Source organism: Scleropages formosus, chromosome 1, assembly GCF_900964775.1.
Source record: "Scleropages formosus chromosome 1, fSclFor1.1, whole genome shotgun sequence".
Classification (NCBI taxonomy): domain Eukaryota; kingdom Metazoa; phylum Chordata; class Actinopteri; order Osteoglossiformes; family Osteoglossidae; genus Scleropages; species Scleropages formosus.
In genome coordinates, this window is record NC_041806.1 from 27620902 (window position 1) to 27638444 (window position 17543).

The window sequence follows — 17543 nt, forward strand, 5'->3', positions numbered from 1 at the left end:
AATAGATTATTTACATCACATTACATTCAAGGGTTTTTTTTTTTTTTTTTTATTCATTATGAAGTACTTCGGAGTTCCCACTGCACTCCTGTTCCACTCCTCCTGCTGCACCTTCGATCAAGGCACTTACGCTGAATGGATACAGTAAAAATTACCCAGGTGTATAAAATAGGTAAATCACTGTAAGACTAACAATCAATCACAATGAAGCCGCCCCACAGAGAAGCGTCATATTCATGACGAAAAGTAAATCAACTAAAGGTTATATCATATATGTGTGTTAATGACTGAGTTGAGACCTACCTTGACAACCTTTTAAGAAAAAACGGCCAAGTGCTCAAAGTACTCATCGCCGTGTCAGCTGCACCTTCAATGTGTGTAAAGCACAGTCAGGCTGTACTTTATTTCCCTTTCCACTTCACTCCTGCTGCCACCGTGTGTTACACTCGCAGTATGATGTGAAACCACTTGATTCTCTAGATATGACCTCAAGGCTCCTGTATTGCAAACAAAAAGCTAACAAGTATGGGGCGTTCTTGATTGTCTTAGTGTGTCCCTGCTTTCCTTCACTCTTTCCTCCTGAGTACCTCCTCGCAGGAAGCAGCAGCTTTTGCCAGTGACAAAAGGAAATTCGGAAGTTCTTCTTCAGAATTAAGAACAACAAAAGAACATTTACAAGCAGAAGAAATATCAGCAGTTATCGACAAAATCTGTTTTTAATACGTTATAATAGAAAAATTATTTTATAAAGGGAAGGATTTTAATAACACAGCAGTGTTATCAGGATTTATCTGCAAACTATGACCTACAATCTAGTCTACGATAAGAGGAAAACGAAACAAAAAGTGGTGGAGTATCACATAATGCTGCCTAGAAATACATATATAAATGAACGTATATACAATACATGGATCAAAGAGTATCCGTGAATACAGCCTTCTGTCGAATACGTAAGTACCTCATTTATGATTCGCTAAAAGTGATGACGTTCCTGCCAATCAAAAGTGGAGGGGGGGGTCAAGGTATCTAACTTATGATTGGCTACGAGTGATAACGTTTATGCCAATCAAAAATGGACCGTCTGAAGTACCTAATGTATGATTGGCTACGAGTGATGACGTCTCTGAGCCCTAACGTCTGCATAGGCAGGGTCGAAATTCAAATAGAAACGCGGTGTTTACATTCGAAGTTCTTAGTATTTTTCATAAAAAAACTGCTGTATAGAGCATTTGAAGGACCGCTTATGTAATTAAACGTTACTAGGTATAATTAACTTAACGCTGGTTACTTTTGTAGGAAAAAGCGTAGAGGAAAGTTGAGTAAAACAACAACTCAGCGTGACTGAGAGGTGCTCAGCGACATGTCAAGCACAGCGCTGTAGTGTCTTGTGTTATAAAACACGTAATGGCTAATTCTGATAATCTTATTTAAGTTTCAGGCCAGCTTTCTGAAGCTTCGTTTACTTTGGCTGCCCGGAAGATGCCGATAAACAGCTCAAAAAGAAGCTCCTCCACCGCCATGATGAAACCAGATGGCACAAACAGGGCGCATAACTTGACGGCGAAGCAGAACTCGATAATAGCTGCAAAGATCAAGACGAAGATCGCCAGTAAGTACAGACACAAATCTTAGAGAGAAAGTCGATGAGTGTGAGGCACTGCTCTATGTATGAATATGACAAATTAAATTTCTTCCAGATACCTCCTCCTTCTTCAAGGTGTCACTGAAGACCAACAACAGGGCTCTAGCTCTTGCGCTTGTGGCTCAAAAGGAGAAGACGAGACAGCTGGAGAATGAGGTGGTTCTCCTGAGGAAAGAGGTTGAAAACTTGTGCTTTAATCTTTCCGTGTGCCGACACAAGCAGAGGCAGCTGGTGAGTCTGGTGGTGCCCAATGTATATGGAAGAGCGTTGGGTTCTGACAGCGGTGTGTCCATAGAGGTGTCAAAGGACACCACTTTTGTCATGAACATGATCAGCCATAATGTGTTCTTTTCTTTTCTTTTTAGGTTAGGATACTGAAAGATCTGCAAAGCAGCACCTTAAATAACTTGGCTGCTGCTGTGGACTTACTTTCCAAAGAGGATGTAATTACCGGACCTCACTTCTCCTGAATGATATATGTGAACTGAAGTTGCTCTAGAGTTTTAACTTTTTTCTTCTTCCTCTTTTCATACTATGTTTGCCATTTTGTTTTACATGGCCATATGGCATTTAATCTTAGTGAATGACAAAATTACTTTTTTTTTGTAATTATTACTACTGTCAATAATAGATTCCATTTTATTGAATGTATCCCACAGCTTTTGGCTCCTGATAATACTTACTCAGCTCTCTTTTTCTTTAAGGATGTGTCAGATTTCGATGAAGATACAAATGAACAATTTCCACTGGATTCTGATGAGACAAGCACAAGACTTGGCGGGTAGGGTACTTTATGTTCTTTCTAAGAAAGACGGGTAGAAGATTTGTATGGTCTGTTGTCTGAAGTTCTCTGAAATCTACATTGTTAATGCCAGTTCTCTTACCTGGAAGAAGTTGTTTTGGTCGGAAGAATCATGTGTGGTTGCTGGGCTTTGTTTTTCTACTGAGTATTAGTTTTGTAGTCAGAGAAGTAATTGTATCCTTTATTTAAGGGCTTATTACCTGTTGCACTGCTGCAAATGTAGACTGAACTTAATTTTTACAAATTCACTGCTGTAACGTTGTATAACCTGTCCTGTCAAAGTAACTTTAATAACTCTATTTATAGGAAAGCATTAAGGGTTCCTGTCCAGTGTGTCAAATCTCACGATCCTGAGGGTCCAGTGCCACAACAGAGACTGACCCAGGAAACTGGGAAATGTGACTCGGTTGAGTTAAAAAAATCTTCTGAAGTGACACCCGGCATAGCCACCCTGCCAGAATCTAAACTGTCCGAAGGTATGGAACTCGTATGTAAATTATGGCAAAATTTACTTTCACGCAATACTGTTTGACAGTAGGAATTGCTAAGTAATTTCATGTTTTTGGCAGGCATTTTCTGTGATGTGGAGGCCTCAGAAAATGTGTCTTCTCTTCAAGAGAGAACTCTGCAACCGTCCACAAATTTGCAGCAGGCATTAGACAGGTGGTCTACGTTCTATATAGACACTGTCCCAAAGATAGGCAGGGATGCAGCAGACAGTACTGTTATCGCAGATTCCACAAATGGAGGTCTCTCTTCTCCTTCTGTACATGATCCTAGCAATTCATTGACTAAACATCTGATAAAGACACCTGGAAAGGCCCCATACCCAGAGTGCACGATCCTGTGTGATACAGAGATGGAGCTCACCATTGGTGATAATGCTGCTAAAATCGATGCTGTGGAGACCAGACCCAAAATTCCTCAAAAAACTGGTGAATTTAAATTGAGGCAGAAAGAGGAGGCCCAAGCAAGTGTTTCATCTTTTTTGGGAAAAGAGAAAAAGAAAGTGCAAGACAACAAGGCTGCTCATAGAGTCGAGTGTCCTAAGGGGGACAAAAGTGCTCTGGTGACTGAGACTGAGAACTCAGAGCCTGACTCCTGTGCTTTATTCAATCCTTGCAGTCCTGGCTGTGAGAGAGAGGAGGTCCAGACCAGAGTATTTGACTCTGTTGCAGCACGTAGAAAGACCCATGTCACCTGTCGGAATACCAGACACCACAGACGCACCTCTGAGGTCCCAAAACAGTCAAGAGGTGCAGACAGTTCCATTGCTAAAGCTTTAGACTCTGCTGTTCCTTGGGACCGCCATGGACAGAGTCACTTAGTTGGGCCACCTGAAGGTGATTATTTCAGAGACATTGATGTTCAGAGTTTTGGACTTAACAAGGAAATCCCAAGGAATGCAGCTGTGAAAATGGATAAAACTGCTAAACTGAATAGTAATCTGAGTGACACTTTCCTGAGAAGGATGTACATAACCTCAGATGAAAGCACATATAACTGTTCACCAGCAATAAGCAGGAGGACCAAAACGCTTCCTGTGATGGTGGGGGACAGTTTGCATTTGAATGGATGCTGTAATCAATACTTTACCTGTGAGTCTCAACAAGATGCTTCTGTGGATGTAGAAAACTTGCAGTCTCAAAACAATTCTCCAAAGGAGTCTCAACTTGTCAAGGGAAGCAAGCAGATGGGACTAATTCAAAATGATTCACACGTCTCCAGCAAGCATAGAAGGGCAACCGTCTATGAATCAAATGGGGCCGTAAAGAGCATGGAACATCTGTTAACAGAAGAGAGCTGTTCTTGTGAATTCTTGACTTGTTCCTTTAACGTTGCTACAAAGCCGAAAGAGCGGAAAAAGAGTAAACAGCCCACAGCCAGGACCAAGAAGAAGGTACAGCAGGATGACTCTGATGGGAAGGAAAGGCTTAAGACAAACTGTTTACACGGAGAGCAGGCAGTAACACTGAGTGAAATTCAGAATGTTGCCTCTCACCACCAGGAACAACAAGCAGAGCAATTAGTTAATGTCAACAGAGCCATGATCTCAGAACCGTCTCTGAATTCTGCTATTTCTAGGAGAACTTACATTGTCTGTCTAAATGAAGGTAATGGTTTTATTGGTTCCCAAGAAAATTTGGAAGCAACTGACATGCCAGTTGCTAACAGTGACTGTAGTGATTTAGAGAAATATTCGTCTCTGACTAGGAATGAAGCATTCCAGGATGTTGGTCTATCTAATCGCACCATTCTTCCAAACACTGCTGGCTCGAATTCAAGTGTTATGTCTCACAGAAGACAAAAATTGAGAAGTCAAGACACTTGTGTTTCTAAGTCTCAGAGAGGTTCAGCAGTAAATAGAAAAGGAAATGTGTTCCCTGACGATGTACAAACATATGTACCAGTTAATGGTGAGCAGGCTACAGCACCTATTCTCAGTGGGGGTCATGTTTCCACTGAAGAGCTCAGGCAAGATGGAGGATTTGTAGAAAATGCAGAGCAGGACACAGGGGTACCAAGGGAAGCCTCGAAGAAGCTGATAATAGAGGAGAGGCCTTCTTGGGAGGACTTTGATACCTCCTTTATGCCCTGCTCTGATTGGCCTGTCCATATGGAGAGTCGTGCCTCCAGCTCTTGCCAAAAACCAGCATCTCCCAAGGTGCCTCTCAAAAGTGAGCCAGTGGCACATAAAGCATCAGGTGGGTAAAAGCATCAGGCTGGAAAGTTAACAGTACATTTGTATACTCTGCTAATTTTCTGGATGTAGATACTCTTCATCACGGAGATGGCAGATTTGTCTCTACTTTTTTTATAGAAGGTAAAGCTTTGAAGAGTCTTACCAACACAAACTGGGAAGTGATGTCAGACTCTGGTAGGTCAAGAAGAAATAGGGGAACTGTTTCTTACAAGGAGCCTTCTATCAACTGGTGAGTATTCCAAAGGACACTTTGCCCAAGCATGCTTTTATATTTATAGGCAGCACAAAAATGCTCTTGTGTAACATGTATGTGGGATGGAATTGTAATTTTACAGTATTGCACTAACCTTAAAGTCCTGGGGGGAGGGGTCTTTAAAAAAGAGATACTTAAATGTCAGCTAGATGACAAATCATTTTCAATTTGAAGTTCTTTGTAATAGTGCAGTTGTTTTTGGTTTTTCCTTTTCAGCAAAATGAGACGTGGGGATAAATTCACTGACACAAAGTTTCTGAGCTCTCCAATATTTAAAGACAAAAAGAAGTTGAAGAAACGCATCCCTCAACAGAAAGCTGATGACTCTCTGATAGCTGACCTTTGCATTGGTTACATGGATTGAAACCTTATTGTATGTTATTTTAGTGCAAATAACTTGCTGTGTTGTACTTAGAATCCCAAATAAAGTTTTATAAATATTTCAATTGTTTTTTTTAATAGTGGAATGTGATTTTTTACAAGATTTATTTTTATAAATGGAACAAATACAATGATTCTGGTGTAGTGCTGTGCAAAGAGTGAACTCCTTGAACAGGTTAGTACTTTTCATCATATTTGCATATGCAAATATGCAAATATTTGCATATTTTCTATATAAATATTGGTACATAAAGGTGGTTTTATTTAACCACTAGTGGAAATTATTCTTTGCAAGTATTTATTTGGCAATAAAAATCAGAATTAGCATTGCCTGCTTTGTCAGAAATCACAACTTTGAAGATTGTAATCGACTGGAAAATATGTATTAGAATTGAATGGCAGGTATGTTTATTGGGTACAACAGTAAAATTTTAAAGAAGGGAACTGGACATTCATGTGATTGCATCAGATTATGTTGTCTAACATTTTCCTCCACTACTATTATGATTTAAATTTAGATGAATATGTTGCTAAATGAATAAATTAAAATTTTGCTGAAAAAATTTCACCTGAAGGTCAGCCGGTTCAATTCTATGTCAGCATGACCAGTCTGCATGAGTTTACATGGTAATACAGAGAGAAAACATGCCTTGTTGGCAATGTCCCCAACTAGAATACTGTAACAAACAAAGGTGTGTGTCCCATGTGACAGTGGCCATTGTTTGAATGGCAAATTTCTGTGAGAAATAATGTTTACTTTGAAAACTTTTAAATTTGAGGTTTGCAAAGCTCTTCCCTACGTATCACTATGTAGACCTAAATCCGCAAGTTAATAGCATATAATGAACTGAGTTCATTCATTGAGGGAAGTGCTAAGTGATCAAAGTGAAGAAATAAACTTCTGCTGGTAACATTAATTCTTTATGTACAATAAATACAGTAAGCATTAATAGTTAAATGTAAAATGTGTCCTTTTTGTCTTCTTCCTTTGCTTAGGGTTAAACTTTGAAAAAACATGCTCAGGGCAATAATGTTTCAGAGGGAGTTTTTACAGCTGAGAGAGGGACTCCATAGAGCTATTTGTTGGTAAATGAATGCTGATGTGTTTACTGGAAACACCTGCAAGCAACTATGTTGGTTTAAAAAAACAGCGGATGCAAGACATCTGTAAAAGTCCTGCTGACACAGGTGGGCTCTAATTTGCATAACAACATAACAAAACATGCTATTACCTTTCTGTCCACAACAGTAGTGTATATAAGGATATGTACCATTGCCAGTTAAGGCAACAAACTAGTCAACCAAAATCAAAGATGGGAAAGGTGTGTATTTTTCATACTTATTTTTTTTTAATAAGTATTTACTCATGAACATAATTACATGTACATTAAATTATAACTCATGTATATTCAGTTACTTTCATAATCATAATTTGCATTTTTCTCTTCTTAGATCATCTTCTATGAGGAACGAAACTTTGGGGGTCGCTATCATGAGTGCATGAGCGACTGTGCTGACCTGCATTCTTACTTCAGCCGCTGCCACTCCTGCAGGGTGGAGAGCGGCTGCTTCATGGTCTATGACCGCTCCAACTACATGGGCAACCAGTACTTTTTTAGGAGTGGCGAGTACCCAGACTACATGGGGATGACAGGCTTCAGCGACTGTATAAGGTCGTGCCGTATGATCCCTATGGTAGGGCGGACTTCTACATGAATGCACTTTAATGTACTAATATATGCACAGAATTTGAATTTTTAGTACAACCGTAGATAGTCATGTTGCACTTTAAGCATGTCCAGGTATGGTGTGTGTTCAGAATCCATCAGATAAAGCTGGTTGCCTGTATGTAAAGCCTTTAACAGTAGTCATTAAGAATTCCTAAGATGCAGGTTTTGATTCTAATTTACTTTCGATTCTAGAACAGAGCAAAAGTATAATGCATATTCAGTATATTATGCTCAGAACTGTTTTTTTTTTTCTTTCTTTCTTCTAGTACCATGGTTCCTACAGAATGAGGATTTATCCACATGCTGATATGGGTGGCCAGATGATGGAGCTCATGGATGACTGCCCCAACATGATGGAGCGGTTTCACATGTCGGACTTTAACTCCTGCCATGTGATGGATGGCCACTGGCTCATGTATGACCAGGCGAACTACAGAGGCAGGATGCATTACCTGAGGCCTGGTCACTACAGGAGGTTCAGTGACTGGGGTGGGATGGGTCCCAGGATTGGCTCCATCAGGCGAATTATGGAGTTCTAATAAAAAAGGACCATATTGACTTGTCCACTAAACGCCTGTTCCTCATATTGAATAAAGTGGTGTCAGCAAAGCAGTTTCCACGTTGGTTTTAACTTTTTGAGCATCATGACATTTCACAGCATCTCAATGTGGACCAACTTTTCTTTATAAACCTTAGAAGTTCGGTCTTGAAAAATCAATGTGCAAAGCATTAGTGAGTATTAATGCTTTACTTTCTGTTGCAAATGTATCTAATTCAACAATCAGTCATTAAGTCAGTGGCAGAATTCAGCAGTACAAATGCATGTGAATTTGGCCTTAAATGTACGAATAGGTCCACGTATAACACCCCGCAGCACCTCAGGTGTTCACGAAGCTCTTACCTGGCTCTTCACAACGAGGGTTTAACTGTCACTTCCCGGGTGATTCGGACTGCCACGCAATGCTGGAGTTGTAACTCGGACAGTCGGGACTTTTCCCACAAGGCTGGTTAGGTTTTAACTGAGCGGATTGGCAGTTGCCAGGCCACTTCAACTGGCCCACCTGAGCAACGCATTTCCAGTTTTCACTCCGTACCTGATACACAAACACACACTTCCACGTGTCACATTCACAGCCTAGAATGCACCACCCAGCCAGGTCTACGTGAGAGGAGTGAGGAAGGGCAGTTCTTAAACTGCTAGAGCCGAAATTGAATCCTGATTGCCAGGATCACGTGCAGACGATACAGTACGGATTTTTTGTAGTTAGAGGATGTATTTAAAAGAGTCAAACATTATGCTAGATTTACTACTTACAATGGGTCACTCATCCATACATCAGTGGAACACACTCTCTCTGTCTGTCACTTACACACTATGGGAGAACCTGAACAGTCTGTCTTTCAGCTGTGGGAGGAAACTCATGTAGACAACATACGAACTCCACGCAGACTGAGGAGGGGTCGAACCCACATCCTCTCACACCGCCCAGGTGCTGTGAGATGCAGCCCTACTCGCTGTGCCACTGTGCCACCCCTATAGCAGCCATTTTAAAATGATACATTATTTTGGCAAGGTAAATTTTAAGATGATATTCTACGGGTCAAATATGTAATTCTTTATATACCCAGTAGATGGTGACATGTAATTCTGTCACAAGCACTAATGGGAGGAATATTGAAAGCTTACTTGGATCAATGTGACTTCAAAAGGTAAGAACAACTTTGATGGATAAAATTAAACAAATTAACTAGGTAACAGAATCTGTGGATCAGAGTTTAGCCCCTGGTTGTTTCACAAATTAATGCAAATATATTTCTTTACAGTAGCAAAGAACTTATAAATATATCATGATCTACTCATTTACGCAAATGGGCTTTTTTGTACCCCTTTTTCACTTTTTATCCCAAATAAAAACAACATATTGCTATAGCAGTATAAATTTATAATATTTCAGAACACAGAATGTAATTAGAAGAGTGATTAAACAATAACTTTATGTTATGTTCATGTAAGCATATTGGGACGGAGCCTATATACTACTAGCTGTCATGCTTTGTCTGTGACTCGAAGGTGGTGAATCTGGCATTTTCAGAAAAATTAAAATAATTCAGAATTAAACATGGGTGTAATGTGACTGTCTTCAGTAAGTCAGTACATCATTAGTGAGAAGGTAAATTATACTTGTAGCAGCCATTGCTGTCTCCATTCACTGAGGGCCAAAGAGCGTGCTGCTCATACGTAACCTCAGCTCTTAGTGTTGTATCGAGGTAGTTAAATGGGTGCTGTGTTAACTTACATGGTGTTTCAAGTATATATCAGACACACATTAAAATGTTTTTGCTAGTACATGTAGGACTGTAACCCCCTCCACCAAAGACCATTCTTGGTGGTCCTTCCCTTAAAGAAGAGGGAAATAGGAAGTATCAAATTTGTATGTATTCTTCTGGTTTGATAGTAAAGCTATTGATTATTTTGTGTTAACATTTTCCTGCGCCTTCTGTGCCACCTAGACAGTTAAAAGAAAAAAAAAAAAGAACCATAAGTAATCTGCAAAGAAGATGCATGTGATGTGTGATGAATGAACACTATCAATTATTAAGATGACTACGTGTTTTGAAGGTGACCTTGTAAATTTTGCTGATGCTGATGGAATAATCTGAGTCCGGTACGTTGATTTTCCTGGGAATTGTGATGAGCACGTGCAAAATGATCTAGAACAGTGACGATCAGAACGATATCTGTCTGGACTTCTTTCATGCACGCCGAACGGCTGAAGGGAATCATTTGAATGACAATACTTTGTGCTGTGCAATCACACAGTTGCTTTTTATAAAAGATTAGGGCTGATGCAAGAGATCACACTGAGCTTTTGACATCTGAACGCAAATATGGCTGTGGGAAAGGTAAGGTGTTCCTCTGTTACACCATGTTGGACATGTAACTTGATATATGGCACAATTTTTGTGCACTTCAGAAATAACGCAGCACTGTTACATTCTGTCCCATTCTGATACTAATGGTAACATTATGTACAAGTGTTCCGACAGCAGCAAGTGTAAAACTTACGATGTTGTTTGTTTCTAAAAATTTAAGATAATCTTCTACGAAGAAAGGGATTTCCAGGGCCGGTCCCATGAGTGCATGAGCGACTGTGCCGACTTACACTCCTACTTCAACCGCTGTAACTCTATTCGGGTGGAGAGCGGCTGCTTTGTCGTCTACGAACACCCAAACTACACAGGCCACCAGTATTTCCTTAAGAGGGGCGAGTACTCGGACTGCCAGCGTATGATGGGCTTCTCCGACACCATCAGGTCCTGTCGCATGATCCCAGCGGTAAATACATGTGTGCAATGTTTGAATGTTTGAATAAATATATATTCAATATATATACATATATTTATTATGATATTATTATAATATAGTGAAAAAATAAACCTTTCCCTTGGGTTATAGTCATGTGGATATTCATAGCAGCTCATCCACTTTTGAGTCTAGAATGTTTAAATGTGGGACAGAATTTAATTTTAATATAAATATGATTTTCATCGTGCTTTTTGTTGTTTATTCAGCTGCAGTTCAAAAATGAGTAAAAGTTTGAGACATTAAAGGTGACCCAGTATTTATTCTACTTCTCTTGCTGTTTGAAGCTGTTCAAGTGGTGTCTTCAGTTTTAATGTTGTCATATCTAAAATACTGTTAAATCTAACAATGAACTCTATCAAATCTGTGACATTATAACAGATGTTATTTTTGAAATAATGCCCTTGATCAAAATGGAAATTTCCTCATCTTGTTTTCCATATGATGTGAGTTTTTAGTACCTCTATTAATCACAGACTATTTACAGTGTTTTCTTATTCTGAATTAGTTTACCTGACCCTTTTCTTCGAAGTGAATTTAAACATTATGATTATACAATAAGCAGCTTACAATGATTCAAACATTTACACAGATAGGTGATTTTGACGGGAACAATTTAGAGTATCTTGCTTCAGGGTACTACAGCTACAACAGGGATTTAAACCCATGTCCTTCCGTTTGCAAAGTGATGGCTCCATTCACTACGCTACCTACTATCCCTCTACCGCTCTACCTTTTTTTATAGTTGGCCATAGTGTTTTATAGTTGGAATAACTAGAAATGATCCCTTTTTAAAATCTAAGAGTGAAATCTCCACCTTATTCTAAAGTTCACTGTGAGAAGTGTGTCATTCTACAGCTGTTCTAATTAATAAATGTGATTAATTTGCAGTACCAAGGTTCTTACAAAATGAGGCTATACCCCCATGCTGATATGAGTGGTCAGATGATGGAGCTCATGGATGACTGCCCCAACATAATGGACCGTTTTCAAATGTCTGACTTCAACTCCTGCCATGTGATGGATGGCCACTGGCTCATGTACGACCAGGCGAACTACAGGGGCAGGATGTATTACCTGAGGCCTGGTCAGTACAGGAAGTTTAGTGACTGGGGTGGGATGGGTCCTAGGGTTGGCTCCATCAAGCGCATCACTGAATTCAACTAGTCCTACTCCATTGCCAATAAACCTACGTTTTTGAAGAAACCTAAGGGTCTCTCTTTTTTAATGCATCCTTCAATTGTTATGTCTACATCTTTATTATGAAAAGTTTGGAGCTTACAGACTAATTCAGCATCTAAAACCTCCTCAGTAAGTAGAAAAAACATTTTAAAATTTAAATTTCCAATTGTTTCTTTAATTTTCGATAAAACAATCTGAAAACATCTGCAAAAAGCAGAGACATCACCTTCCGGCCCACACATAGAATGCCCTCCTGACTTTGGCTGTGCCTTGATCTTCTGTCCATGAAAACCACAAACAGGAGTGAACGGGGGTGGTTCGGGCATCTGGTAAGGATGCCTCCTGGGCGCCTCCCTTTGGAGGCATACCAGGCACGGTCAACTGGGACGAGGCCCCTAAGTTGGCCCAGGACCCACCGTACAGATTATATCTCCCAGCTGGCCTGGGAGTGACTGGGGATCACCCTGGATGAGCTGGAGGAAGTTGCAAGGGACAGGGACGTCTGGGCTTCTCTGCTCTCCTTATTACCACTGCGACCCTAGCTGGACAAGCGGTTTGGAAAATCAATGAATGGATGGATGGAATTTGAAGTCAGGAGTTTTCTTTAGCAAAGATAGTGCTACAGCAGGCCATCCTGATATTTAAATTTGAACACTATTGGTGATTTATATTTAGAAGAATTTTTCTTATCCTTTATTTCTTTTTAATTGTGTTTTTATTTATGCATTGTAGGATTTACAGAACTAAAAGTGTGAAGATGCTCAGCTAACCTTGGGCTGAATTAATTTAAATGGGTGGTTTATACACTCAAATATACAGTATACACTCAATAACAAGTATACAGTCTCAGCAACAAACCTGCTCTTGTCACCGACTACACTCTGCACTTGAGTTCAACAAAGCCCATGATTTTGATAGACAGACTTAGAACAATAGCACAACAATGTATTACACTATTAGCAGTTGTAAAGATATGTTTGAGAAAGGTAATAGATTCAGCACTTACTTTCCTTATTACTGTAACTAATTTTTTTTAGTTTAAGTTTAATGTGTGTGATGATAAAGTTAATTAAACAGAAAAACGTACATAAATGAGGTATATGGTATGAAGGTCAGGGCAGTTTACCACTATGTGTAAAATGGTGTAGTGGAGAGATGGCACTTTGGACCTCTATAGACCACTGGGACCTGGCAAATACATGCAAAAAGCACCCGTGTCCTTTTGATCCCAAGATTCTCAGTATTTCTGAAGTTAACTGAATTCCATTTAGTTTGTAGAGGGTAGCATGTTGGATAGAGCCAATGGCTTACAGCTATGGGAAACTAGTTTAAATCACTCCTCCTGCACTTAAGCAATGTATTTACACTCCATTGCTTCCGTAAAAACGACTGAGCTGTATAAAAGAGTAAACTGTAGCTTGATGTGCAAGTCCAGCAATGCTTTCCACAAACTCACTCGCTATCACCTGGAAACATAGGGCTCAATCTTTCCCTTCAGAACTCCAGGGTTTGGCTTTCAGCTTATGGAATGTTTTGCCTGAATAGAATCTGTATATTGTTTTGTATTCATATAGAGGTGGTCCCCGACTTTCGATGGGTTACGTTCTGCGAAACCCATCGTAAGTCGAAAATATCGTAAGTCTAAAATGCATTTGGGGGGCGCAGTGGCGCAGTGGGCTTGGCCACGTCCCATTCTCTGGCAGGTCTGGGGTTTGAGTCCTGCTTGGGGTACCTTGCGACGGACTGGCATCCCGTCCTGGGTGTGTCCCCTCCCCCTCCAGCCCTGTGGCCTGTGTTGCCAGGCTAGGCTCCAGCTCGCCGCGACCCCCCGCTCGGGAGAAGCGGTTTCAGACACTGTGTGTCTGAAAATGCATTTAATACACCTAATACACACCTCTGTGTGGTAGAATGAGAAATGCCGATCGCTGCCACTGCCCAGCATCACGAGAGAGTATCGCACTGCATATCACTTGGCAAGGAGAAAATGAAACTTCAAAATTCAAGTATGGTTTCTACTGAAAGTCTATCACTAGCTAATTATCGTAAGTTGAGGAGCGTCTGTAGTTTTTTTTTAGGTACTCTAGCTACCCCGTCATCTCTAAAAGTAATTTGTTTCAGTAACCTTTCTGTATTTGAATGTGTATTTAAATGTTAAAATTATTATATGAGCTATAGAGTTGGTAGTTAATGAAGCATATTAAATAATTAATGTCACAATATCCTTCAAATGGATAAAAAACAAGTGGATGGTTGGATGAGAAATGTAGAGTTTGTGTTTTGGACTGAAATGTGAGCAATCACAAAAAAAAAAAAAAAAAAAAAAAAAAAAAAAGACAAGCAAAGAAACACCACATTCAGTGAGTTAAATGACATATTCATGTTTAAATGTCCCATTGCAATATGCCTCAGTGAAAAACAATACAGAGTGATGGAATATATATATATAATATGGGACAAGTGGTTCAGAAAATGTGTGTATATATATATATATAAACCACATTACTCTCGGTTTGAGTTTTTATATTTATTTAGACACTTATGCAATATTTGTTTCTTTTTGACCTCATCAGTTTTTTTGTGGTCAGTTGGCATGAGTAATGCGTCTGATTGACCCAATCCTGGAACTGAGACCTCCCCAGTCATTGTATTGCCTGTATTCACCAGGTTTCAGCAGATACTGTTTGCCCCTATAATTGGGATGTTCGTAGAGGAGCCAGTAGCCATCCATGACGTTGCAGGAGTGAATGTCATTGTAGTGGAACCGGTCATAGAGGGATGGGCAGTCATCTGTCAGCTCCATCATCTGGCCTCCAAAGTCTGACCGTTCATAGATCCTGATCCTGTGAGATCCTTGATGCTGATGCAAAAGAATTAGTGTCTGGTGTTAATACAAGAAATGAACCTTCAGAATCATACATCTGCAAGCAGTGACTTCTTTGTAACAAACCTTACACTTTACCAGTGTGAATACCTGAGGGATGATGCGACAGGACCTGACGCAGTCATTGAAGCCCATCCAGCGCTGGTAGTCTGGGTACTCGCCTCTTTGCAGAAAGTACTGGTACCCCATGAAGTTGGGGCGCTCGTAGACCATCCAGCAGCCGCTCTCCACCTGGATGGAGTTGCAGCGGCTAAAGTGGGAGTGCAGGTCAGCACAGTCACTGCTGCACTCATATGAGCGGCCCTGGAAGTTCCGATCTTCGTAGAAGATTATCTGAAACATTTAATTTCTTTGTGCATTAAAGAAACAAACACAGTCTGGATTTCTGTGGTCAAAAACATAGTTTTTTGTACTTGCGTTTGACATATTATTTTATTTATTTGATCCAATTGCATAAGCCAGCTTTCTCCCCCAAACACAAGCATTTATGGAAAAATGAAGAACCACAGTAAATACAGAATAATAGAATTCTTACCTTTCCCATTGTGTAGGCTAAATCTGGTCCAACTGCAACACTTTTTAGATATTGCATGTCTATTTATATGCTGTATTAAGAAAGAGACATTGTTATGGAAATCAATCAACTTTACAGTCAGCTTTTTTAATAGAATGTACAGCTACCAAACAACAAAGGACAATTTGCTCAGCTGACAAGTGACACAAAAAAAACTTTTTGTTATTTATTCAATGGCTACTGACAGTATTGAATGTTGATTACTAATAGTGATGCTTGTGCATGCATATCCACTTGAATATCTTTTCAATCCAGTCTTAAAAAGTGTACATTGCAACTAGATGTTCTTAAAATAAATGTTTTTGAATTACTTTTTTACTGTTATATACTATTTTACTATTATACTACTATTTACTAAAATAATTCATTAATGGGGTTAAGCTATTATACTACTACTATTTTACTATTACATACATACACACTCATATATATATCTACATGAAACAAGGGACAAAATATTCAAAACACCAAATAAGAAAGTACATAAACTTTGAAAGAACAAAATCACAGACCCCCACACAGTTAAATCCTTTTAGATTTAATACCAGTTACTAATATGCGCTCGTATGTTCACATGAGGCAATTAAAAATGCTTTTAAAAGGCCAAATAATCTGCCTGCCTGCAGTAGTTTGAGGTACAATACCTGATGCATTGTACTGTCTCAGCATATCAAAGCCACAACCCAGTCCTGCAAATACATCCTGTACAACATCTGCAAGATCCACCCTTATTTCACTACAAACTATGCAACTCTTGGTCCAGGTCATGGTGATGTCCATCCTAGACTCTTACAATTCTGTCCTGTGTGGCTTTCTATCCTCTACCATAAAACCTGACCAGTTGGTACAGAATCATGCTGCACAAATTGTGTTTGACCTGCCAAAGGATTCCCACGTGTGCATCCTCTACACTGGGTTTGTATAGGTGTCCAAATCAAATTTGAGACTCTGGTTTCGGCCTGTAAAACCATCAACAGATCTGCTGTTCATCAGCTGTATACACACATACATACACACACACACATACATACACACACACACACACACACATCATCTGAAACTGCTTGTCCTATACAGGGTTGCGGGGAGCCAGATCCTAACCCAGCAGCACAGGATGAGGGGCTGGAGAGGGAGGGGACACACCCAGGACGGGACGCTAGTCCATTGCAAAGCACCCCAAGCGGGACTTGAACCCCAGATGCACTGAAGGGCAGGCGCCAAAACGCCACCGCATCAGCTGTATATTGACCTGATTCTTTAAATGGAAGTCAAATGAGAAAAGTTTACAAACAAGCAAACAATCCTATTAATTTTATAATTAATAGTTTAATAATTCTTAATGTTGTAAACAATAACATGAATAAGGACATTGTCAGACCTATTCAGTCCACTTTGTGTTTCACTCATTTAGCAGTTTAACCATTTTCTGTCCTGTAACCCCCCACAGAACACATACAGTATTATACTTGAATTAAATTTTAAATCTAGTAACAAACGTTGAGTATCTGAAACCAGCACCACTGGATGTATTGTTGGAAAGCTTGTCTTTTACTTCCTAAATTATAAGTTAAATTAATGTTTTAATAAAATGCATAACATTCTTTCCTTGTATAAAAATTTCACAAAAAACTTATACACATTTCTATAATTAAGTAGAGGTGGAAGGTAGACTACCGCTCATTCAAGGGATTATTAAGGTCTATATTTCCTAGTGTTAATTACTCACACACACACTGTCTGAAACCGCTTGTCCCATGCGGGGTCGCGACGAACCGGAGCCCAACCCGGCAACACAGGGCGCAAGGCCGGAGAGGAAGGGGACCCACCCAAGACAGGACGCCAGTCTGTCACAAGGCACCCCAAGCAGGACTCGAACCTTAGACCCACCAGAGAGCAGGCCCTGGCCAAACCCGCCACCACGCCCCTGTGGTTATCAAAACTAAAGACATTTCTTTTTTGGAACTGCAGGTTCAGATGGTTTGATTGTTAAGTCATATTTCTGGAGTCAGGTGGGCAACTCTTAGTTGCTA

General features: G+C 39.9%; 5 protein-coding genes across 5 annotated transcripts; 4 read left to right on the plus strand and 1 right to left on the minus strand.

Annotated features, from left to right (window-relative positions):
• The first annotated feature begins 1231 nt into the window (after positions 1-1231).
• Positions 1232-2112, plus strand: LOC108926459 (shugoshin 2-like). Its single transcript, XM_018739135.2, has 3 exons — positions 1232-1609; positions 1698-1873; positions 2008-2112. Exons 1-3 carry the CDS (start codon positions 1480-1482, stop codon positions 2110-2112), a joined length of 411 nt encoding a protein of 136 aa, XP_018594651.2. The 5' UTR covers positions 1232-1479.
• A 2000-nt stretch (positions 2113-4112) lies between these two features.
• LOC108926460 (uncharacterized) lies at positions 4113-5765 on the plus strand. The gene is made up of 3 exons (XM_018739136.2): positions 4113-5149; positions 5266-5377; positions 5618-5765. The coding sequence occupies exons 1-3, from the start codon at positions 4138-4140 to the stop codon at positions 5763-5765; spliced, it is 1272 nt and encodes a 423-aa protein (XP_018594652.2). The 5' UTR covers positions 4113-4137.
• Positions 5766-7095: 1330 nt separating this feature from the next.
• On the plus strand, positions 7096-8051 carry LOC108926455 (gamma-crystallin M3-like). Its single transcript, XM_018739131.1, has 3 exons — positions 7096-7104; positions 7235-7477; positions 7779-8051. Exons 1-3 carry the CDS (start codon positions 7096-7098, stop codon positions 8049-8051), a joined length of 525 nt encoding a protein of 174 aa, XP_018594647.1.
• A 2350-nt stretch (positions 8052-10401) lies between these two features.
• On the plus strand, positions 10402-12043 carry LOC108926472 (gamma-crystallin M2-like). Its single transcript, XM_018739147.2, has 3 exons — positions 10402-10416; positions 10607-10849; positions 11768-12043. The coding sequence occupies exons 1-3, from the start codon at positions 10402-10404 to the stop codon at positions 12041-12043; spliced, it is 534 nt and encodes a 177-aa protein (XP_018594663.1).
• Positions 12044-14639: 2596 nt separating this feature from the next.
• LOC108926478 (gamma-crystallin S-1-like) lies at positions 14640-15281 on the minus strand. The gene is made up of 2 exons (XM_018739153.1): positions 15030-15281; positions 14640-14915 (listed from the first exon to the last, which is right to left on the minus strand). The coding sequence occupies exons 1-2, from the start codon at positions 15279-15281 to the stop codon at positions 14640-14642; spliced, it is 528 nt and encodes a 175-aa protein (XP_018594669.1).
• Between the last annotated feature and the right edge of the window lie 2262 nt (positions 15282-17543).